This window comes from Nicotiana tabacum, chromosome 17 (assembly GCF_000715075.1).
Source record: "Nicotiana tabacum cultivar K326 chromosome 17, ASM71507v2, whole genome shotgun sequence".
Taxonomy (NCBI): domain Eukaryota; kingdom Viridiplantae; phylum Streptophyta; class Magnoliopsida; order Solanales; family Solanaceae; genus Nicotiana; species Nicotiana tabacum.
The window spans coordinates 116,031,265-116,054,240 of NC_134096.1; the positions used below are offsets into that span (position 1 = coordinate 116,031,265).

At 35.5% G+C, this 22,976-nt stretch overlaps 3 protein-coding genes across 5 annotated transcripts; all 3 read left to right on the forward strand.

Moving 5' to 3' along the window:
• Positions 1 to 740: 740 nt before the first annotated feature.
• On the forward strand, positions 741 to 1,669 carry LOC142172057 (uncharacterized). Its single transcript, XM_075235818.1, has 2 exons — positions 741 to 902; positions 1,019 to 1,669. Exons 1-2 carry the CDS (start codon positions 741 to 743, stop codon positions 1,667 to 1,669), a joined length of 813 nt encoding a protein of 270 aa, XP_075091919.1.
• A 4,997-nt stretch (positions 1,670 to 6,666) lies between these two features.
• LOC107832473 (uncharacterized) lies at positions 6,667 to 12,861 on the forward strand. Of its 3 annotated transcripts, XM_075234888.1 has the most exons (7): positions 6,667 to 6,825; positions 6,935 to 7,092; positions 8,486 to 8,751; positions 9,015 to 9,105; positions 11,092 to 11,354; positions 11,433 to 11,582; positions 11,657 to 12,861. In XM_075234888.1, exons 5-7 carry the CDS (start codon positions 11,110 to 11,112, stop codon positions 12,282 to 12,284), a joined length of 1,023 nt encoding a protein of 340 aa, XP_075090989.1. In that variant the 5' UTR covers positions 6,667 to 6,825; positions 6,935 to 7,092; positions 8,486 to 8,751; positions 9,015 to 9,105; positions 11,092 to 11,109; the 3' UTR covers positions 12,285 to 12,861. The 3 variants fall into 3 exon arrangements, with proteins under 3 accessions (XP_075090989.1, XP_075090990.1, XP_016515807.1); XM_075234889.1 differs by lacking the exon at positions 11,092 to 11,354; XM_016660321.2 differs by lacking the exons at positions 9,015 to 9,105; positions 11,092 to 11,354; positions 11,433 to 11,582; positions 11,657 to 12,861 and having other exon boundaries at positions 8,486 to 8,962.
• A 4,003-nt stretch (positions 12,862 to 16,864) lies between these two features.
• LOC107832474 (uncharacterized) lies at positions 16,865 to 20,410 on the forward strand. The gene is made up of 7 exons (XM_075235819.1): positions 16,865 to 16,890; positions 17,053 to 17,150; positions 17,419 to 17,472; positions 18,409 to 18,518; positions 18,929 to 19,239; positions 19,682 to 19,730; positions 19,812 to 20,410. Exons 1-7 carry the CDS (start codon positions 16,865 to 16,867, stop codon positions 19,935 to 19,937), a joined length of 774 nt encoding a protein of 257 aa, XP_075091920.1. The 3' UTR covers positions 19,938 to 20,410.
• Positions 20,411 to 22,976: the final 2,566 nt, after the last annotated feature.

The following is a 22,976-nucleotide window of genomic DNA, read 5'->3' on the forward strand; positions in this document are numbered from 1 at the left end:
CCATAACGGCGGGTCTTAAACCACGGCTTAGCGAGCTTTGGCCACCAACTATGGCTAACCACACTCTTCCAAGCCCAATACTCGAGCGGGGCAAGAAACTTGTCAACGGAGGAGTTCAACTTGCTAATGAGCCAGGTGTGCCAGACAATGCCCTTTTCCCCAAATATCAGTGCAGATAATCCACCGGAAACCCCATCTTTCCTTTTATGACCCCCCACATCGATCCTAGAAATGGAGCCGGTGATATCCCAATCAGTAGCTCCAGTTCCAATGGCCCCGCCGGAGGGCCCAAAATTCGTACTCCATCAGAAACTGGACTTTCTTAAAGAGTCTAATCTGGAACTGGAGGAAACCCAAGAAAACCTAGGGTTGCCAAAAACAATAATCATACTATTGGAAAAGATCTAAGTGATAGAGTTCAAAGGCATCTCAGCGAAATGCTTATTACACTCTACCCAAAAAAGCTGTCAAGTTGCAGCCTTGAACTCCAAGTGCCCCCATTGCCAAACTTAGAGCACTCAATGGATCTGCTACGACCATCACTAGGGAGGGATAGTCAGAGAGCACTAACCAAAGGGAAGGGGAAGGGTGTCAAGATGAAGACACCACACCAACAGAAGCTTTTGATGAACTTCATCATATAGATTACTAGGGGTGCCAATAGTGCCGAGTTTAAGAGGCACTGATCCACCACGGTCAAACTCCACAACCCTGTAGTTCTAGTCCTCCTTGAGACTCGTATGGCTGACCAAAAACACCTAACCACTGAGCTGCAATTTAGTGCCCAGTTCCAATCCCCTGCCAATGGTCAATCCGGTGGTATAGTGGTCATGTGGAAGGATGACCTTATCAAGCTTGAAGAGGTGTCCACTACTCCTCAGGGTATCCATATCATGGTCAAGGTACCCCCCACCCCCAACTTTTTTCTTTTTAGTGCAATATATTCTAACAATACCCTTAGTGATAGGATTAAACTATGGGACCATTTGGTAGATATAACATCTGTGTTTAAGGGCAGTTGGCTAGTAGAGGTGACTTCAATGAAGTCCTAAAAGCCAGGGACAAATTTGGTGGTAATAGAATTAGTGCTACTAGAGCAAACCACTTTTGGAATTGTATCAATAAGTGTAACTTAATCGACCTAGGTTTCAAAGGCAATAAATACACTTGGAATAATAAAAGATACTCTAACATACATAGCCCCATCTTGGAAAGACTAGACAGATGCTTAGCCACTAGTGACTTGATTGAGATGTACCCAAATGCCAGTGTCTCCCACCTTCCTAGGACCTACTCAGATCATTGCCCTTTGCTTATCTCTCTCTACAATGTCCAGACCAACCACAATAGGCCTTTTAGGTTTGAAACTATGTGGTATGGCCACCCTGATCTACCACTAATCATTCACCAAAGTTTCTCCAACAATGATAAATTGGCCCATGCCACCTGTGAATTCCAGCATAGTGTCTTGAAATGGAATAAAGAAGTCTTTGGTAACACATTTCATAGGAAGAAACATATCATGTCCAGATTGGTTGGCATCCAGAAATTCCCTCAATTCCCCTTCAGCAGATTTCTCCAAAATTTAGACACACACCTCCAAAAGGAGTACTCAAACATCCTCAGATGTGAGGAGGACTTTTGGAAGTTGAAAGCCAGAATCAACTGACTCTGTGATGGAGATACTAATACTAGGTTCTTCCACACATCGACTATAAACAAGAGAAGAAATAATACAATCTTATCCCTCAATGATGAGGTGGGCAACTGGACCCATGACTAAGAGGGTAATAAGGAAATAGTGCAAGTTTACTTCAAAAATATTTACACCACAAACCATACCCACACCACCCTCCATGGCACCCAAACAACACATGGTTTCAACACCCTCTATGATGAAGCATCCCTTAGTCTCAAGCAATAACTGAGACCAAGTGAGATCACAAATGCCCTTTATTCCTTCAAGGCCACAAAAGCACCTAGTCCTAATGGGCTTCACCCTATCTTCTACCAGAAATACTGGCACTTTGTTTCTCATTATGTCACCACCTTCTGCTTCAAAGTCTTCTCCACAAATGAAATGCCACCTGAGGTGAACTCAACCTTCCTCTGCCTCATACACAAATGTTCCAATGCTATCATGCTTAGGAACTTTAGACATATAGGGCTCTGTAACACCATGTATAAGCTAGTCACCAAAATTATTGTCCATAGGCTCAAACCCCATCTTAGCACCATCATTGGCCCCAGTCAGGAAAGATTCCTCTCAAATAGGAGAGCTTCTGATAATGCCATCATTGTCTAAGAATACATTTCCTATTTTAACAACATCAACCTACCAGTAAGCCTTATCAATTCTATTATGCCATGCATCATATCAGCTTCAATCTCCATCCTCCTAAACGGCAACAAGACTGAACCATTCCTAACTTCTAGAGGTATCAGGCAGGGGGACCCTATGTCTCCCTACATCTTCATAATATGTATGGATAGGCTATCCAGACAGATTGATCATGAAGTATACCTTCTAAATTGGAGCCCTATCTCCACCAGTATAACTGCCCTAGGATCTCCCACATATTCTTTACTGATGATCTCACACTATTTGCTAGAGCCAACATAAATAACTACCACTCCATCATCAGAACTTTGGACTCTTTCAATTTGGTCTCTGGTCAGAAATTTAATATGTCTAAGTCCAAGGTAATCTATTCCAAAAACACATCCATAGAGAACATTGAATCGTATACCAGTATCCTTGGCATTAAACCCCCTACCACCTTTGGCAAATACCTTGATTTTCCCATCTTCTACAAGAGACACACCATACCAATTCATCACTGATAACATGCACTCAAAGCTAGCAGACTGAAAAACCAGATTGTTGAACATGGCAGGGCGTACAATATTAGCAAAAACTAGCATAGCTAGCATCCCCAGCCATGTGATGCAGTACATTAAATTACCCATGCCCACTTACAAAAAGATCAATAAAATCCTAAGGGGCTTCATATGGGGTATCACAACTTAGAAAAAAAAGATGCATCTACTAAGCTGGGAGGTTATAACTAAACCCAAGCCTCATGGTGGACTAGGTATCCAAAAATCTGAGCTAAAGAATAAGGCTTTCCACTCAGGCCTAGAGTGGAGACTCTTTCACAAGCCTGACTCTTTGTAGGCTAGAACTCTAATTGCAAAGCACTATACACATAGTAGGAACTAGAGAAAACTAGCATCCAGAACATGACAATGCTTCTTAGATAGCTGAAAAATCTGCAACAAAGCTTCTAGGTGGATTGTATGGTAATAGGGTGAACTTCCTCACTGACTCCTGGATTCCTAACATGGAACCAATTGATTCCATCATCAATGGCCCCAAGACAATTGTGGAAGGTGACATAAAAGTATCCTCTATATTCAATAATGAGAATAGAAACTTAAGCTCACTTTCATTTCCTCTCCCTGACTAATTGGCTATCACCATCACCAACTCTATTCCCAGCCTGAACCCTGTCAAAGAGGATAAACTCATCTGGGGTCCTACTAGAAATGGACTCTTCTCATCCAAAATAGCTTACTCTATATTGAACCCCAGTGGAGTACACACTCAGGGAATAGCCCATCTTTTAGCTGGATTTGAAAGCTGGAAATACCCAACAAGATCAAATTCTTCACATGTATTCTAACTCACAACAGACTGTCCACCAACAAGTATCTAAACAATATTGGCCTACAAATAAATTTTACTTGTCAAGTGTGCAATACAACTGAGGAAACCATAGACCATATCTTCTTCCTCTGTCCCAATGCCAAATCTTTCTGGAACAACATTTGTACCTATGCAAATGACCAACTCATGCACTTACATTTAAGTCATGATACCTGGAATACAACATGGAACAAACTAAAGGCCAAACCCTTTAATCACCTCCTAGAATGGCATTTCTTGCTGCCCTTCTGCTTCTGGAATATTTGGCTTACAAGAAACAACAACATGTTCAATAAGAGGAAGGAACAAGTCCAACCCAAAGTTGTCATTTCACAAGCCACTGAATTTCATCTGCTAGCTAGGAATAAACCTCACAAGGATTGGACCGGCCACCATCACTGGGAGCCCCCTGATAGAGGTTACTTCAAACTCAACACGGATGGCTCCTCCATGGGTAACCCAAGGTCAGGGGGCAAGGGGGAGTATTTAGGAATAACTCAGAAAACTAGGTTATGGGTTATATGAGGGGCTACCCAACCATAACAAACAATCTTGCAGAACTGCTAGCACCGAGAGAAGGACTAAAGCTAGTAAGGGAACGCAATCTGACTCCCCTTATGATCAACACTGACTCAACAGAGATCATTACAATGTTAAAACATGGTCATATTCTTTACGATAACTTTGTTTGTGAATGCAGGTCATTGATGACTTAGCTGGGGAACTCATCCATCTGACATAGCTTCAGAGAGTATAATCGTGTGGCGGACCTACTGCCTACGGAAGGAGCAAAGAAAAGAATTTTTGACAACACTCGGATTTTGGAAGTTTCTCCGGTGTTTTCCAATGAAGCATTATGGGCAGACATCCTAGGAACTACTTTTTAGAAAAACTTTGGTTTGTAATATAACTACTACTGTTCCAAACAATGATGTTCAACTGGACAGCTCCTCTATGGCACCACCCATGTAATTATTATAATTTTTTGTTAATTAAGCATCAGGATAAAAAAAAATATTTCTCCCTGTATCCAAATTATTCATATACGTGTTTCCTCTTCCTTGGCTCGGGGCTAACATAGTATTTTAACCAAAACAAAACAAAAATAATGCCTAAGAAAATTCTTTGAATCTTTGAACGTAACATAGTAACATACTCTATTAGATATATATTATTAGGTTCGATTTGGTACTTTAGAAAAACTTATTACGAATTGCACTAATCACTACATGCGGTTAGTCTATTATCGAAACAAAGATAGGACGAATAATTAGGTGACATTTGCTTGATAGCATGGAAAAAAAAATAATATCCACATTAAGCTTCATCGTTTAATACAACGTTTGGTTCCATTTTTCTTTTTTGCATAGTTAATATTTGCATAAGTTATGCGATAATCTATATTTTATTTTTAATTGAGATTGAACAAGTGTATTTTGGAAGTTGACAACGTATGGTTGTTAGAAATTTTATAAAATCAATTGAATCGATCTCTCAAAGTTTACTAAACTAAAGCAGGGCGTTTTACTTAACGTGGGACGAGGCATGAGTCCTGGGACATTGGGCGCAAGCCCCATGTATCTTTAATTTTTTTAATTTATAAATTAAAAAAATAGCATAATAACCACAAAAAATATATAAAATTCATTAAAAGTTTAACTTAAATTAAAAAAAAAACTCAAAGCAAATAAAATACTAGAAATTTTTATAAATATGAATAATGAAATAGTGTTAAAGTTACTATGAGATAAAAACTAACTATAACATCTTATCTTTCAAACGATTAAAAAATCATAATATTTTAAAAAATATTATCAAACTATACAATTTATCTCTCTAATAGTTAATAATTAGTAAACTTCATCAATTTTGTAATTTAACTATTGCTCTTTATGAGCAAATATATAATTGTTTATAATAGAAAAAATATAAATTTTCGCTATTCAAATGATATTCAATGTTCTCAATTAGTAAATATGCAATACTTTGACTAATTATTTTGAGTTACTCTTGATCTTCATATTTCTATAGATGAATAGAACTTTAATAGAAAAATGACATTGTATAGCCACTGTAAAAATAATAGCCGAAATTGTGTGTGTGTGTGTGTGTGTGTGTGTATATATATATATATATATATATATATATATATATATATATATATATATATATATATATATATATATATACACACACACACACACACACACACACACACACGGCTATACAAAAATATATAAATTTCTGGCATGGGCTAAAAGTGATAATACCCCCACTTTAATCTTTTATTTGTTTAAAAATATTTTAGGGTCAACAGTGCTAATTAGGAAATTTGACGCATGACAGCATTAGGAATTGGTAGGCGAGTTCCGAGTGATGAGCGTTAGGCGTATCTTGGGCGCTTTGGGCGCAAGTCTCAGAACTAAACCCCACACGTGAGACTTAGTGCATTTTAATAGTGCCTCACCTCGAGATGAACCCCGTGACGAGTCCCAAGAAAGCCTTTTAAAATATCACTTGAAATATTACTTCAATTTAAAATAAAGAATTTTTAGTTAAACAAAATTATGTGAGGACTATTTCAAGTAAAATAAAGAGTTTCCCTAGAACGCTTAAATTTTTTTTTTCCAAATAAAATTCATGTCCAAAAACAAAGCATGTAATTTATCTTTCTCTTCTTTTGTTTTCATCTTTTTTTTTTAGTTAAGAAGTCAAAAAATAAGATCTTTGCACAAATAGTTGGTCATATTCATTGTTTACTTTTTCTAGTCATATACATAACTTATACATTGATTATACCCAATTATATATATATAATTCATAAATTATGCATATATTATATCTCACCGTAGGCGGCTATTTGGATTAATCCTTCAAAAAATAACTGTAATGGGCCTGACTTAGTTTGGGCCCAAGTGTAGCTGATCCAATTTACTGGGTATCACAATTCCCAAATCTTCCTCATTATTTTCTTCCTGTTTTTGGAGGTTAAGAAAAAAATCACAATTAGATCCCATCTCTCAAAATCACAAAAAATGGAGTCGAAAGAATCAAGTAGAGAAGAGGTATCATCAGCACAAGCAGTATTAGTTGGAGCTTTGGCTCCAGGAGTCAACGTCTGTATAATTTCCCCCTTCTCCTCATTGTTCTTGTTCTTTGATTTACAATTCAATTAAACTTTAAATTCATTGATTCAAGTTACTGTTTTTTTGCCTTTGGATTCAGGCTCCTACTTGGAATACGCTAAAGATGTCATTTTTGATGCTGGGTTTGTGTCTTGCTGTTATGTTGGGCTTGGCTTTTTCCTCAAGTGACTTGTCTTTGACTCTCCATGTTGCCTTCCTCTTTTTAATAACTGGAACCCTCTTCGTACTTCTTAGCAGGTGTGTTTCAGCTTTTATCGTTCAATGTTGACATTTGAGCTCTATTTTTGTATTGTTACTTTTGCCTACATGTGAATGCACTTGGAATTTATTACCTAAACTTGCATTGCTAGATTAAAGGATTTTTATAAATAAATAAATAACCCATTATTACGGAGGTGATTTGACTCCGTGAATCATCTGCTGTTACTAAATGCAGAGACACAAATATTAACTGGGAAAGTCAAAAGTACTATGGAGAAACTAAACGTTGTTTGTTAGCTGACATGGTCTTGTTGTCTGTTAATAGATTGTTCATTAATGCGTGTTTGACCTTGTTGCGTAGTGTAGTTGTAAAATTTTTGGACTAGAAAATCTTTTCTGACTTGATATTCTTTTGTAGAAAGTAGAAACTTTAATGTTCTATTATTGAAATTTTCAATTTTGAAATCTAAGAATCTTCTGATCAATCCTCTGCTTAATGGTGAGAAGGGGAGATAACTTGCCTTGTTTCCGATATTGGATATGAATCTGATATGTTGATTGAGTATGAGGTGAAAATGCATTCTGATTGTTGTAAATGCAAGTAAAGGACAAACCTCTAAGTTAAGATTGAATAATTGTTTGACTTTCAGCTCTTATTTTACAAATCTAGGTCAGTAGCTGATCAAGTAGCTAAGTTTACATTCTGCCATCTTGTAGTTTGTTGAATCCAAATTGTTTCACGTTGTCACAACTCGTCAAAGAAAATTGTTGTGAAGGTTGTGCTACCCTCACTCGTCCCAGTGTGGAGCCATCTAAAATCATGTGTGGTATTTTGGATGAGTATTTTGCTTCTTCCACTCCTGGATCCCATTTGGCCCCCCGGGGCTTTGTTCTAGTGGTAAGAGCACAACATGTGACACGTGGGTTAGGCGCATATCATGAATTCGAACCCTACATTAGACAAGAGTCTAGTATTTAAGTTGAGAAAGGTAGAGCGGCGGGACCCATCATTCAACGAGTTTCGAACCGTGTGCCACTCGCTCTCTGCGATTTCTTGTTGTTAAAACAAGTTGTGGAAATCATTTGGTCATTACCCTTTTTTTTTATTAGTAACTCATTGAGTCATTACAAGAAAATGTTTATCATAATTTTGCCTATAAATTAACTGTCAACTTTTCATGGTAGTTTAGAGTTAGAGAAACCACTATCTCTCTCTCTTTTCCCCTCTTTCTGCAGTTGCTGGTTGGTGGCAGGCCTGCTTTTGCCCACAGTGGGTAAAACTGCTTACTTATTCATCATAGAATCCAGCTTTTTGCATTGTTACTAAATTTAAGTTTCACTTACTCCTATGAACAATTATATTCTTCAATCACATGACAATAGTTGAATTTACCGCAAAGATTTAATGCATAGTTTTTTTCTTCTTTAGGTTTCTAGCAGAGACTGGGTTTGTTTCTGTTGAACATCAAATGGAGGAAATAGGCTTAGCACCTAGAGATGAAGATACAAGCAAGAAGACCAGTTAAAGCTTTTATAATCAGAGTTATCATTAAATGTCATGACATTTCCCAGAGTATTACATTTTGCACGGTACTATCATGATGATTGAAAGCTCGACCTTGACCTTCTTGTTAGAGAAAGAAAAGAATGGGTGACGTAAATCCTGTGCTCAATCTATGCTATCCTCCAACCAAGGTCCTGTAAAATGCTCCTGAACTGAACAGCTCTTTCAATTTTCCTTCGGTTCCTTCTCCTTCGACTTTCCTTTTTTCTGCTTAATGAAGCAGAAACACGAACAGCAGGGAAGCTGCAACAAGAATTTCATTTCTCTCTTCTTTAGTCACCACAAATGTTACTGAAAATCATTATTTATGTATATATGAGGGCTTCCTGCCCTTGATCTGTATTCTCTCTTTTATTTATTTTTTCTCCTGTGATTCTATTCCTATTCCCTACAGATAAGAAGATGTCTTTCTTAGGAGCCATAAGCAAACCAAGTTGATGTATGCCAGAGGAAAAGTGGTTCCTTTCGTTTTCCTTTCTTCAAAGGTAAGATTTCTTGATACAAACCGCAAGTTATTTGCAAGGAAGTTCCAAATCTTAAAGCTATCATTCAATATAGTATTTTCTTTTGGGTCATAGAACTAAAATGAGTTGAGGGTTTATTATAATACTCAAATCTTTTTCGTTTGGTAATGGTATTAAAACTGATATAGTTACAAAGTTATAGCAGTAAGTATGATCTCGTAGGGTGTTCTGTTTTCGAAACGCAGAATAAAAAATTCTCAATGACATACACCTAAAGTCACCTGCCGTCAAGATAGGGTAGGTCTCGTTTCCGTATTTTACCTTTTGAATCCAAATAGGCAAATATATTAGTAATGGTTCACTTAGTTTTCTGTACCAAAAATAAAAATAAAAAATAAAAAATTGCAGAAGTATGACATTTTTTTGGGTAGTCTTTAACTTTTGACCCTCGCTTGCTCCCATGGGCAGAACTTCAAAGGTCAAAAGTTAAAAAGTGTTGCCCATGAGCAATGGCAAAGTCAGGAAATTCAACAAGGGTGTTCAAACCTTTGCCAGTGGGCTATGTAAGGGTGTTCAAAGTCTATTTTTAATCAATAACAGGTAATATTTTACCTTATACGGAGTATAATTTTCCGGCGAAGGGTGGTCAGTTGACCACCCTTGGAGGAACGTAGCTTCGCCCCTGCCCATGAGGCAAGCGAGGACCAACACTTGTTAAACTTGAAGTTCTGTCCCTGGAACAAGCGGGAACAAAAAGTCAAGACAATCCACTTTGAAGGTATTTGTGTACTTCACGGGGCAGATTGGTCTTATATTCCATAAATGTAATTTTATCGACTTCTCATGGGAGATCAATAAAATATTAGACATGAGATTGGTAAATAAAACGTAATATATTTTTTAGGATCATTAATGGTGGGAATCCTATCAATAAAAAGAGGCATAAGCATCGCCTCTCGATCCAACATACTCTTGATACAAAAGAAAGATCGAAAGTTTGGGTCCTAAAGATCACCCTCCCTTGAATTTGACCAAGTCGAAAAAGATGATTTTCGCACCACATTTTTTCGAATCATAACATCCAACTAGAGATGGAATTCCAAAACTTAATTTTCTTCTACTATTCAAATTGTTACTTATCATAGGAGCTCTTTCCTCAAGTACTAATTCTGACGTAAAATTCTGTATGACTTTTAGTTCTGGAATTAACCGCTGCATCACTAGTTGAGTGTTTGATTACGATTTTAATCTTCCGCATAAATAATATGTCTATAAGTTATGCAATAATCTATTATTAAATCTTGCCGGAGTGAATACTGAGTAATAGCACTTAAAGTGACAAATCTATTTTACAACGTCAACCTTGTTTTGGTAAATAAAAAATTTAATAGAAATAACAATAATTGTACTAGTGTATAGTAAGATTTCTAAATGATTCTTAAGATTTTTTTTGTACACTAATAGCTTGTTTGGCAAAGCTGCAAAAATCAACTTATTTTGAGAAGTGCTTTTTTTAATATAGCGTTTATTATGCAGTATACGCGCTATATACATATATATATATATGTATAGCGTTTATTATGCATGCGCTATACATGAAATGATTGTACCCCCTGATTGATTTTTTCTTATTTAATGAGTTACATAATTTGGTAGAAATCTATTCAGGATCCTTCAGATCTTCCGAAATATTTGTTCGTTAAGATATTTTGCATTTTGTCATAATGTCCGAAGAGCGAAAAATTAGGATTTCATTATATTGGGGGGAGGGGATGAGTTTGTGGTGGAGAATAACTTAGTATGCTATAGTTCTCTACAATGTCATGTTAAGTTGCCACTTACAATGGAGTACAATAGATTGGTATCGTTGTTATGCAAAAAAAAAAATGAGTGTGAGCAAACGTTTGGTTAATATTAAAGTAACCGGAAGATATCCCTATTCTGTTACTCCGCAAGGGATTGCTTGTTATGCTGAGTTTAACATCGAAGAAGATGAAACTTTGACAGATTTTTTGAGGATTCTGAATGAACACCGCGAACTTCTTTGTGATAAAAATGTTGGAAATGTACGTCAAAGTTGAAGACGTTCGCAATAATGAGGTTCCGCAAAATAGGGATATCCCTCAATCATCGGGTGGTTTTTTTGGAGAAGTTTTATCCGAACAGGTTCCGGGTGAAAGAGTTTGGCCAGATCTAAACTTATCACCACGGGCGAATGAGAAGCGAGGACATAATTTATCCCCAAGTTTACATAATCCAAAAGCCGAGTGGTAAACTTCAATTTTCCTTTGTGCTACGATGTTTAATTTTATGTATTGAATTTGTATTAAAACTCATATATTCCACAGGGGGTACCGGCCAGATATGAATTTTACAAGTTATGAACCAACAGACAGTTGGAATATGCCTAGTTTTGGTGTGCTGGATCATCATAATCCATTCGAGAATCATCAACAACAAGATAATGCACATCATGTGATATCAACACATTTTAATTTGTAAGTTAAGTGATAAAGTTTTTATGTAAAGTTTGGATGAATTTTAGAAACTCATTATTTTATTGGTTGTGCAGTGAAAACGAGCAACTTGAAGGTCTTGTCCTTACTCAATTACCCGAAGACGACATAATTAATCGGGATTTGGCAGATGAGCAGAGTCAGGAAGATGATAGTGATTATGACAACAATGCTGATGAGTCTGGAGATGACACACCCTTCTCTGATGAGGGTGATGATGATGAGGACGAGAATGATAAACCTGATTTGACGAGGGAGCATGCTCCACCTCCTGTTAGACCAAGAGCGTATAAATCACATGTGTCGTTTCATTCAAGGGTGATTCCCTACCTTGATCAGTTGCCAAGTATGCCGGATGTCGATGCCCTCACAAGGGATCTTGACGAAATTCGGACAACAATGTGGGATGAATCTAGAGCAACGGTGTTGTCAAAGGGCATGCTTTTTGCTGATAAAGCGCGCCTAAGCAGGGCGGTGCGAATGTATAACATAAAAGAGTGTCGTGAGATCGCGGTTCATGAGTCATCTCCGGAAGTATACAAGGTTGTTTGTCGTAGATGGTTTCAAGGTTGTAATTGGATGCTGCGTGTGAGAAAGTTGAAAACAAATTTGTGGATTGTGGGGAAATACATTAGCACCCATAATTGTGAAATGAACACATTTAATGGGAATCATTTAACTTGAATGTTGATTTGATTTATCTCGTCTTGATTCCACACATTGAAGCATCCATAAGGTACAAGATCAAAGAGTATATAACATCTGTCCACCAAGTATATGGATGTACCATTACCAAAAGAAAGGCATTTCTCGGGCGTAAACTTGCGTTTGAAATTGTTTATGGTAACTGGGATAAGTCTTTTGCCCCTTTACCCAGGTACATGGCTGCATTGCAACACTTTAACCCCCGGGACTATTGTTGAATGGAAGTTTGAGCGGAGTCCGGGAATACCAGAATACATATTCAGATATGTGTTCTGGGCATTTAACCAGACATTGATGGTTTTGTGCATTGTCGGTCGGTAATATCCCTAGACGACACTCATGTCTATGAAAAGTATGATATTAAGTTGTTGATCGTCGTTGCAGTAGATGCTAATGGAAGTATATTTCCCTTAGCATTTGCTATTTGTGCCAATGAAGGGCAAGAGACGTGGACATTATTTTTGAACCACTTGAAGGAGCATGTTGTCAAACAACGTCGATGTATTTGTCTAATATCTGATTGGCATAGCGATATTTTAAGTTCTGTATAGAATTTGCGTGTATAACAATGTCATGACATATTGACTCTCAAGTCAAAATTGACCCGAACATTCTTTTGTAAAATTGGATCATGAGTCATGACAAAATGGTACAGTTGAATTTATACGTGGTTTCTAGATAAGTGAATTAATTTGATCCTGAAATATATAAATAATTGAAGAATTATACAATACTTAGCCTTAGGATATAGACGAAACAGCAGAAGTAACAATTCCGGGAACATGGTTTCCGGGCACAACAACAAAGAAAATCAAGAAATAAGAAGATAAGATTGGATTGAGCTTTGTATAGAGTATAGCATAAGTTTGCCAGAAAATTCATGGTCTTTACAATGACAATTGAGCTCACTATTTATAGTTATGAAGAGGGTCCTAGGGTCGGGCCCTTCTTTAATGTCAATTATGAGGGACATTGATGAAGATATAACAGTGAACATAAATGTCAAACTCCTTGTAACGGGTAACTGCTCTTAATGCAATGAAATATTCTCTATTAAATGCTACCGGGAGAAGAGCATTTATCACATCTTTATGAACGTTATTCTTTCCGGTGACAAACAAAAATAATTGCATTCGGTCTTTAGCCATCCCCTGTCTTGGGTTCCACGTGTCCCTTTCTCGAACGACCATGTGGCATAGCATATTTTACCATATACACTAGTACTACTATATAAAGCTAGAAATCTGAAAAATCGAATATTGCTCGTTGATCTTTTAACTCCAGCTTAATTAAAAGTCTTAGATAGTTGATGCTTCTTAAAACAGAATATTATGTTAATATTTAGATAATCTTACTAACTTACCATATTTGTGTATGTTTTTTAAATAATTATTTGATATTTGCACATTCATTTTACATAAGATCCATTTAACTCTGAGCTCGGGACATATGGTTAAGGGTAGAGGGATTACCTTCCGGCTTCCACCATACCCCGATGTAGTGGTGTACAAAGGAAACCGACAAACCACACCAAATTGATAATCCGATTCAAACTGAGAAAAAAAATCCGACTATTGTTTGGTGTTGGAAAAAACAAATTCGACCATTATTGGTTTGGTTTAGTTTTAATTAAAAAAAGTTAAACCGAAATCAAACTAACTTGACATTACATTTATAGAAGTTTTAAATATATAAAAATATTTATTGTAGTGTAGTTTATAAATATTTCTTTCACTTTTTTATAATTTTATTTTTTAACGTATTATTTCAAATTTGGACTTATAATTTTTGAATGCTCAAATAAGTTTTATAGTTCATAAATGTTAGTAATTCAAATTAATTCCAAACCAAACCAAAAGAAAATCAATATTAATGTTAACAAAAGACATTCAATTCGATTGCATTAGGAATGCCAATAGTGTTGGATATCTATTTTTTAGGCTTTCCATGGTTTAGATAAAATGCGCAACTTATTTTTTCAGTGTTTAATCATGTAAATAATAGTACTTATTAGTCATACTTAGTTTAGCAACTTAATAATTTTGATTATGTTTATTTTTATTATGACTTATTAATAATATTTGTTTTATGTGATTTTATTATCTTTATTGTTGAATATTTTAGTACAATATGGCTCATCTCATATTTTATGTTATTTTCTTGAAAAATATCTTATATAGTTATGTCTTATTAGGATTAAAGAAGTATTTAGAGTATAAATTCTATGTTTTGTGCTATGAAGATTTTATGAAGAAAAAAAACCGAAAAACCCGAGAAAAATCGAAATAGAAAAATCTGACTTTTATTGGTTTGGTCTGGTCTTTAGATTTAATAAACCGACACAATAGGTTTGGTTTGGTAATTGAAAAATCCGAACCAACCCGTGTACACCCCTGCCCCGATGGTTTCCTGACATGGTTTGAGCTAATAAACTTCTTGAATTTTGTAATTTGCAGATGACAATTCTACCAATTATTAAGTTACTGTTAAAAATCAATTATTCTAATGAAATTTAGTAGGCAATCCAATTACTTAAATAAAAATGGTATCTAGTTAACAATAGTTTAAAATCTTACCAACGGTATATCATCTCATCAATTGCATAGATTGTAACAAGAGTCACACAATCTCAATGCCATGAGTTTTATTGATATTATTCCTTTTATTTGGGTAACTATTTGATTTTCGATATTAATTGATGGGATTAAATAATAAATAAAAATAAACCTTTATGACCTTAGGAAATGGTGGATAGCAACTAAAATCAAGATGTAAATTATATTACGCCTTTAATATATGCTATCAACAGTCACAATTTCTCAAGCACAAATTTATTCAATACCATTATCCTTTTCCAAATTGAATAAATATAATGGGATTAAATAAAAATCTGTATGCCCTCCGAAAATGGTAGGTAGTTAGCATCAATTTAATCCATATCTGAATTAGATCACACCTCTTATCTCTATTATCTTCACTCACAGAATCTCAAGTATTACAAGTGTCTAAATTAAATCACAGTATCACACCCTTAAACCTTTTTTTTTAATTGATTGATAACTCCCTTTTCTTTTTTTATTTTTAAAACATAATTTTTTAATAATAAGTTGTAAATAGGCCACATTAAGCATGACAGGTAGCCTAAAATAGATTGTAAATACTCTATACAAAGTTATATGCATTGACAATGTAAAAAAATTATACTGTCAATTTGTGCATTTTAAAATTTTTAAAAAAAAGGGGGGCTGGGGTTTGTTTCTTGTTGAGATATTTATGAGTTTTAACCGTCTTGGGGAGAGATGACTTTGTGGGTTCAGAACTTTGCGTTGAATTTAGAGCAAAAATTGCCTAGAAACCGAAAAGGTACTTGCACAAAATTGATGATTGATTGTCCAATTGTGAAAAAGCAACTTTAGATTAGCTCAAATTTAAGAAGGTTCACTAACTTTTATCGTCACCTCTTTTGGTTTAAGTATTGCAGTAAAAACTATTGTCTGTTTGTCACCTAAAAACTCTGACTTGGACGAACAATTCATTTCATTTTCTTCTTCTACTTCCTTCTTAGAATTGGCTTCTATTCTGACTTTGCCTCTAAAATGCATTAATACCTCTTTATTTTGTTATTTATTATTTAAGTAAATACTGGACTATAAAAAAAGGCAAAATACTCAAAAAGGATAACAAAGTGAAAAAGAACAAGACTCAATGGGAATCTTTTTATATTTATTTACAATGTAAATGAATTTGTTAAAGAAAATTAAAATATCAGTGCTTACATAATTTGATTAACTAAAACCTTTTTCTCTCTCCCCCTCCACCCAAGGAAAAAGAGAGAGACAACATTACAAAAAATAAAAAATAAAAAATTGAGGCTTTTCACCAAAAATAACAAAAAGAAAGAAAAAAGGGGTAAACAAAGAGTTAAAGGTTAAATAAAATTGAGGAGAAAATAAAAAGAAAAGGGAGAAAAAGGGGGGAACAAGGATGAAAAGAGAAATAGCAGAGCTTCAAATTCTGCGCATTGTTCCAATGAAGAATTAATATAAATAGTTGTTCACCTATATGTATAGTTCATGTATATTATGTGTATAATCGTGTATAATCGATATATAATTTATATATAACGTCTAGAAAAAATAAACAATAAATTAATACGATCGGTTATTTGTGTAAAGATCTCACAATTACTTGTAAAATCTTATCACTCAAATCATTTTCGCCATTGTCCAATGGCCACCATTTCTCTCTCTCCTTTTCTCCTTTTAAAACCCAATATATATACTCCATATATATATATATATTCTTTTTTTTTTCCTTTCATTTTTGCATGGTACTTTCACTCGCTACTTCACTTGCTACAAAGCTTCCAGCTTTCATTTCCACCACCTCATTCTGACCTCAACTCTCTCATTCTCTCACTTCCAACTCTCTCTTCATCTCTCTCTCTCTGCATTCTTGTTACTGTAATCCAACTGAGATTTTGGTTCTTGAGACTCTTTCCCTTCATCTTTCCCATTCTCTTTTCTGTGATTAAGTAAACGCTTTTATTTTTGGTGATCATGGCCAGTTTGCAGGCAAGACGCTCGTAAGTTTTTTATGTGTTCACCAGTTATTTTATACGTACATTTTTAATGATTGATACTCTGTGCTTGTCTACTTTTATTTTGATTTTTGGTGTATGTGATTCTTTTCCCTTTGTTTGACTGTTTTTTGTCATGTTTTTCTTTTATTTGTTTGTGTTTTTCAGACTTGAACTTGCCATTCTTGATTACATGACTAAGAGAGGTTTCCGTCAGACTCGTGAGGTATTCGCCACAGAAATTCTTGCTAATCCAGATCCTGTTGGTAAGTATCTCCTTTTGATGAATTCTATTCTTTTAATCAGATGCTAAAAGCTGATCCTCTGATGAATTAAGATATGTGCTCTAGTAACGATTGTTCTTTACCTGAGAGGGTCGTAAAATTCTCATGCCTAGTTTTGTAATTCTTATATATGACCATAGGTAGATTGCTGATCATGTTGTTCTTGAAAATTTTGATAATAAGTTGAGGTCGTTCTCTTTGATTCATGTGGTACATTTTGATTACCTGATGTTGGATGTTTTTGAAACAGGGTCGTCTCAACAAGATTGGGGGCATAAAGCCAAATTTCAGAGAGAGACCCTAAGTAAGAATATCAACGACAAATTTTCAATGAAAAAGTATAAAATAAAGGTAGAATAATAAAATCGGCTCAAGAATTTGATAAGTTGATATACAACAACAACATATCCAGTGAAAACCACAAAGTGGAGTCTGGGGAGGTAGAGTGTACGATGAACTTTTCTCTATCTTGGAAGGTAGAGAGGTTATTTCCCAAATACCCTTAGCTCAAGAGAAAGCATGGCAAAAACAAGGTTAGATAAGGACAATCAATTTAATGCATGGTAGGAAAATGAAAGTAACGAAAGCGAATAAGTCATGATAAAGTAGTCTAAAAAGGAGCAGTAACTATAAAACAAGATAAGTTGATATAATTATATCGAAAAGTGTTGCATTGCTTCAATATAATGATTTTGTTGTAATACTTGATATTTTGAAGAAGACAACTTGTAAGCCGCGGTAAGTTGCCGATTGAGAGACTTTTCAATATTGAGAATAAGAATAGCAAAAGAGAGAATGAAAAATGTAAATATATAAATAATAATGTGGGCCCGCATTATTGCTAGGATATAAATGAGGCAAAAAAAATAGCTACCCTACCCGTGTAAGGAAACAATTCATAAAAAAATATTCTATTCTCTAATTATTACAACGATCCTCACATTAAAGTTATTATACTTTCGCTCCAAATTTTTTTTTTAAATTTAAATGTACACATATTGTTTTTAATAATACATATACAATACATCTTTAAGGAAAAAAAGGCCCTCCAAAAAGTTGGGGCCCCAAGCGATTGCTTAACTGGCCTTATAGTCGAGCCACCCATGTTTTGAAAGTACTGTATTAACAGCCCTTCAGTAATTTAGAGAGAGAGGAGAGATGTATAACGGAGTTGAAGTGATGTGTTAATGTGATACAGTTCTTTGGAGTAATAATTTTTGATTTTGTGATATTGTTTCAGTTATCAATTCTCCTGAAGGATTTCTGCAAGAGTGGTGGAATATGTTTTTTGAAGCTTTCAGCTCTAGGTTCCCTGAGGCTGCTGTACTAGCTGCCGAATCCTTTGATAAGGTGTTACCCGTGGAACTTTTTTTTTTTTTTTTTGGTAATTAATCGCTTTTATACTAATCACCGATAAAACGGTACAAAACCATAGCATCGCTTACACAACTAGCTATCTCATTACAACTCTATCATCTATGTAACATGAATTCTCTACACTCAAACAAAAATATAACTCTGCACTAATCTCTGAATGCCAGTGGTAGCTCTAATGTTGCAAATGTATGCTACTTCAAGTGCAATAGCATTCCAAGCTCTAGCTCTTTTTTCAAAGATCCTCAGATTTCTCTCAATCCAGATGGCATGTGATATTTCTGCATACACCATCCGGAAACCCGTGGAACTTTCTATTCCATGTTCATGTTTAACTGATGTGAAATAATTCTTGCTAACTAAATGCTTGATTTCTAAACTCTCAGGTTGCACAGACAGTGAAGAGCATTGTGTCTAATGGTGGTCCTGCAAATCCATCCTATGCTTCTAACCATACAGGAGCAGACATCTCTAATGTGATGGCGTCCTCTCCTATAATTCCGCCCCCTCATTTGATAGCATCCTCTCCATTGATGGAATCCGGCAGTCCTGATCTTATGGATGCTAAGATTTCAGATTTATTGTCATCCATTTGTGAATTACCAAATTTATCTCCTCCAAGGGACATGCCATCAAGCTCACAGTTTCTTGAGATGAGTGAAATGGATGGCATGCTTCCATTTGCAAGCAATTCCGGGTAATAGCATCTTATGTTTATTGCTAAACTGACCATTTTTCCATATTTTAATCTATTTTACAATGTCTGCCAAGTCGCTTCAACGAGGATAAAGGTTGAGCGCTTGAGTTGAGGCTATGTTCTCCTTGGTCTGATGTCATCGTCTTAAGCCACTAAGGCAACAAAAGAAGATTGACCAAAATCAAGTTCTTGTTCTATCTGTGTATTGCTATTATGACCTTCTGATATATTAAATGCCAAGAGTTTCTTGCAAAACTTGGCTATCAAGACATGCTATTTATTCTAGTACTAGAACCAACTGTCTCATCCGGTAATATGAGATAGAGTTTTCACATTATCTTGATAATACATGCATGTTTTGCATGTGAAAACATTACGTTGGTTGTTGAAGTTTGTGTATCAGAATCTTCTAATTTCTATGATGTATGTTCATGTCCTTCAGCTATCCATTGCAGCAAATTCCAACTGTTCCTCCACAGTGGAATGCAAGAGTATGTTTACCTTTCCCCAAAACATTTGCAAGCTTTTTAATAATTACTTGAAAATAATTGAAAAGGTTTTATTCTTCCCAGGATGACATGCCTGGTATAAACTTTGGAGGAGCTACACAATTGGGACCAAATATTGGTGCCCCTGCAAATGCTTTGCCTCCTTTGCCAGAACCTTCTGATGCGGGTTTGTTTATATTTTGGCTTTAAATATATTTCACATTTAGTTTATAGAATCTTTTGTCTTTAGCATTGATAATGTTGGACATGTGAACAGTTGATTGATTTTTCTCTTACAAGTCACTCAACATGCATTAAGAACAAATCCATTAGAAGGATAAATGCGCATATATCGAAGAGGACTGTCTCACTTTTAATGTGCAGCAAATTATAAATCCCTTTTATTTTGGATTATTATATGTCTACCATAACTAGGTTTTGCTGATGTACTTGTTAGTTATTAGTCCTTCCAGGACAAATTAAACATTTCTCTGCTTTAGTGGGAAACTAATAACAGACGCTCTGCTGCTCTTGCTATCAGGCTCTGCATCAAATCCTTTTAGCCAAATGAAGATTGTTTGATTACTATCTTCCTATAAGCATGGGATGGAGAAGTTGATATTTTGAGAAAGCTGCTACTTAGTTATTAATACAATTTACCTTATCAAAAAAAAAAAAAGAAAGTCATGCAATGAGAGAGGGATCACCTATCATCTTTGAAAATGATGAAGAGGCATGAACAATCTGTTACTTCTTCATAATATTGAGCATTTGACTCCCTTGTAATACCAGCTTTAACTGTGACTACACCCTTAGTGTTTTTGTGTTGAATACCTTCCGATTCAAACATTTCAAAAGGTATTAAGCATTAAATGATAGTGGTTGCTTTCTCCCGATTATTAGATATTTGTTGCTATTTTCTGAACCAAATAGATATCTGGGAGAAAAAGCTCTTCAGGAAGTTTGTTATTGCTTTTGCTGTTGGTGGAAAAAGGATGCAATACTATTGTAGTGTACAAGTCAAAGTTTACCACGACCATGTAGATGTGGTCTTGAGTATCTATCTTTTACCCGTAAAGTAATGGTACATTGGTAAATTCAGGATCAGGGGCTTGAAGCGTTAGGTTTGAGACGATATAGTTACATCTAGAACGATGTATGATTGAAGTTATAGCGCTAATTGTGATAATATTGCAACAATGCAATTGGTCCTTGTTGTGTTGGAGAACAAATTAAATTGAACTCTTGAAAGTAGTCTTTTATAGGTGATTATGAAGGTAAATCCACACGGGGAACACAGAAGAGACAGAAGTTGTGATAGTGATCTGTATCAAGTAATAATGCTTCTATTGGAAAGTTTGTAGTATTGCTTTATAGAAAAGATGAAGCTGGAGAAATGCATGGTCAATCTCTTAGTTAAATTTCGAAAGACTAAGATTCCTATTGGTGGTCATATTAGGAAAATTGACCATTGTGGCTTGGACTAACCTTTCACAGACGGGATTAGCTTTCCACCCTTTATAGGCTTATTAAATAATATCAGTCTTTGTTGGTTAGTGAATAAGCATTTCTTGGGGTAACCAGATGAGTATTAAAACCAAGCAAAAGACTATATCTTTCGTTCCTATAGCGGATGTTTATTCAGGAAAGTGGTTTGTCTTAGATCTTTTCGGAAGGTGGGAATCCTTGTTTGATTTTTTGAATATCCTCCTTCCTTGGATTAGTACTGGGGAAACCTAGATTCAACGTAGGAAGAATCAGAAACAGACTCGAAAAAGATGAGCTGTGTCTTGGAGTAGCATGCATATGATTGAGGAAGATTCAGAAATTCTAGATTCAGTTGAAGGTAAGAATAAAGGGAAAATAGGAGTATTATTTTTCAAGGGACGGGGAATGCTTCCTTGTAGCCTGTTCGACATCTTAAGGTGGATAGGAGGGAGACTATAAGTGGAAGAGAGTTCCTAAGTTGGTAAAAGGGAAAAAAGATCAGAATTCAGTTCCCTTGAATTCCATAAAGGTTACCAGTCTTTTCTACTTGAAGTTCTGAAAACAAAAGATCTAACACACATAATGAAGTGTTTACACTGATAGCTGCTCTCTTCTTACTTCACTGCCTGTTAGTCAGTGGTACAGAACCAGCAAGACCTTACCAGCAAAGAGAAAAGTAAAGGATCCACCTAAATGGGAAGCTTGACCTTTTAAGGTCCTTCGCGCAGTCACATGATATCTCATAGAGCAGCAAGAATGGCTTAAGAGCTGCCAAAGACTTCTCAACTTGGGACCTGAATTTTGTGTCGTTGAGCTAGAAATGATCCAAATGGAATTTCTTGAGACTGCAGAAGACTTCTCAAATTGGGACCTGACATTTATGTCATTGAGCTAGAAACGATCCAAATGGAAACTGCTGTCACAAAATTCTTCCTTCATATCTTGTCATGTAGCTGATCTCTCTTCCAAACAAGCTCACATAATGAGGCTCAACTTGAAGCCATCTTAAAGCGTCTAAATCCATTGTCCTTAACGTTAATCAAGTACTGCATTTTCTCAGGTATTCTCCAGTCAAGGGAACCTATTTCAGAGTTTACTCGTTTTCGAGTGTCTAAAATCATTTAATCTAAGGTTATTCTGATTTCGGCAAGGTTTAATTAGAAGCTCAAAGTACGTCTATGACTACTACTTGTTGGGGTGGAGAAATACATAAACCTCCAGTTAGGAATTCTTTCTCTTTCCCTTTAACCATTTTAAACAGTGTGGAAAAGCAAAGGAGTATATACCAAAGCGGAAAGCTTGTATGTTTTCCTCTTATACAAGTCTTAATAAATGTGCTCAGCCAATATAAGCATTAATATAAACATTTTGTTATGCAAATATGGTGGCGCCTTCTCCTACGAATCTTGCATCAACCACTTTATTGGATTAATAAAGTGATAATGAATTTCCAAGTGACATTAGCTGTGATTAGCATGGCCGGGATCATATTTTAAAGAACATGGGCATAAAACAAAATTTTCATCTACATGCATATAGCCCTATGGTCCTTGTGGTATTCATTTGGATTAATTGTGACACACCAAATATGTTCATGAATCTCCAATCATACTTTTTTTTTATGAAATCCGATCTTTTCAAGGTTGCAGAGTAGTCATAAATAAAGGGTCCTATCATGTGCGATTTGACCGATCTTAGCTGTGATTAGCATGACCGGAGTCATATTTTATAGAATATGGGAATAAAACAAACCTTTCTTCG

Excerpts from the sequence above, each read along its gene's own strand:
- LOC142172057 (XM_075235818.1), top strand. The coding sequence starts at position 741 with ATGGCTGACCAAAAACACCTAACCACTGAGCTGCAATTTAGTGCCCAG. Across the intron at positions 903-1,018 it reads GTATCCATATCATGGTCAAG|TTGGCTAGTAGAGGTGACTT; the intron begins GTACCCCCCACC and ends GTTTAAGGGCAG.
- LOC107832473 (XM_075234888.1), top strand. The coding sequence starts at position 11,110 with ATGAACACCGCGAACTTCTTTGTGATAAAAATGTTGGAAATGTACGTC. Across the intron at positions 11,355-11,432 it reads CATAATCCAAAAGCCGAGTG|GGGGTACCGGCCAGATATGA; the intron begins GTAAACTTCAAT and ends TATATTCCACAG. Across the intron at positions 11,583-11,656 it reads ATATCAACACATTTTAATTT|TGAAAACGAGCAACTTGAAG; the intron begins GTAAGTTAAGTG and ends TTGGTTGTGCAG.
- LOC107832474 (XM_075235819.1), top strand. The coding sequence starts at position 16,865 with ATGGCCAGTTTGCAGGCAAGACGCTC. Across the intron at positions 17,151-17,418 it reads TGCTAATCCAGATCCTGTTG|GGTCGTCTCAACAAGATTGG; the intron begins GTAAGTATCTCC and ends TTTTTGAAACAG. Across the intron at positions 19,240-19,681 it reads CCATTTGCAAGCAATTCCGG|CTATCCATTGCAGCAAATTC; the intron begins GTAATAGCATCT and ends CATGTCCTTCAG.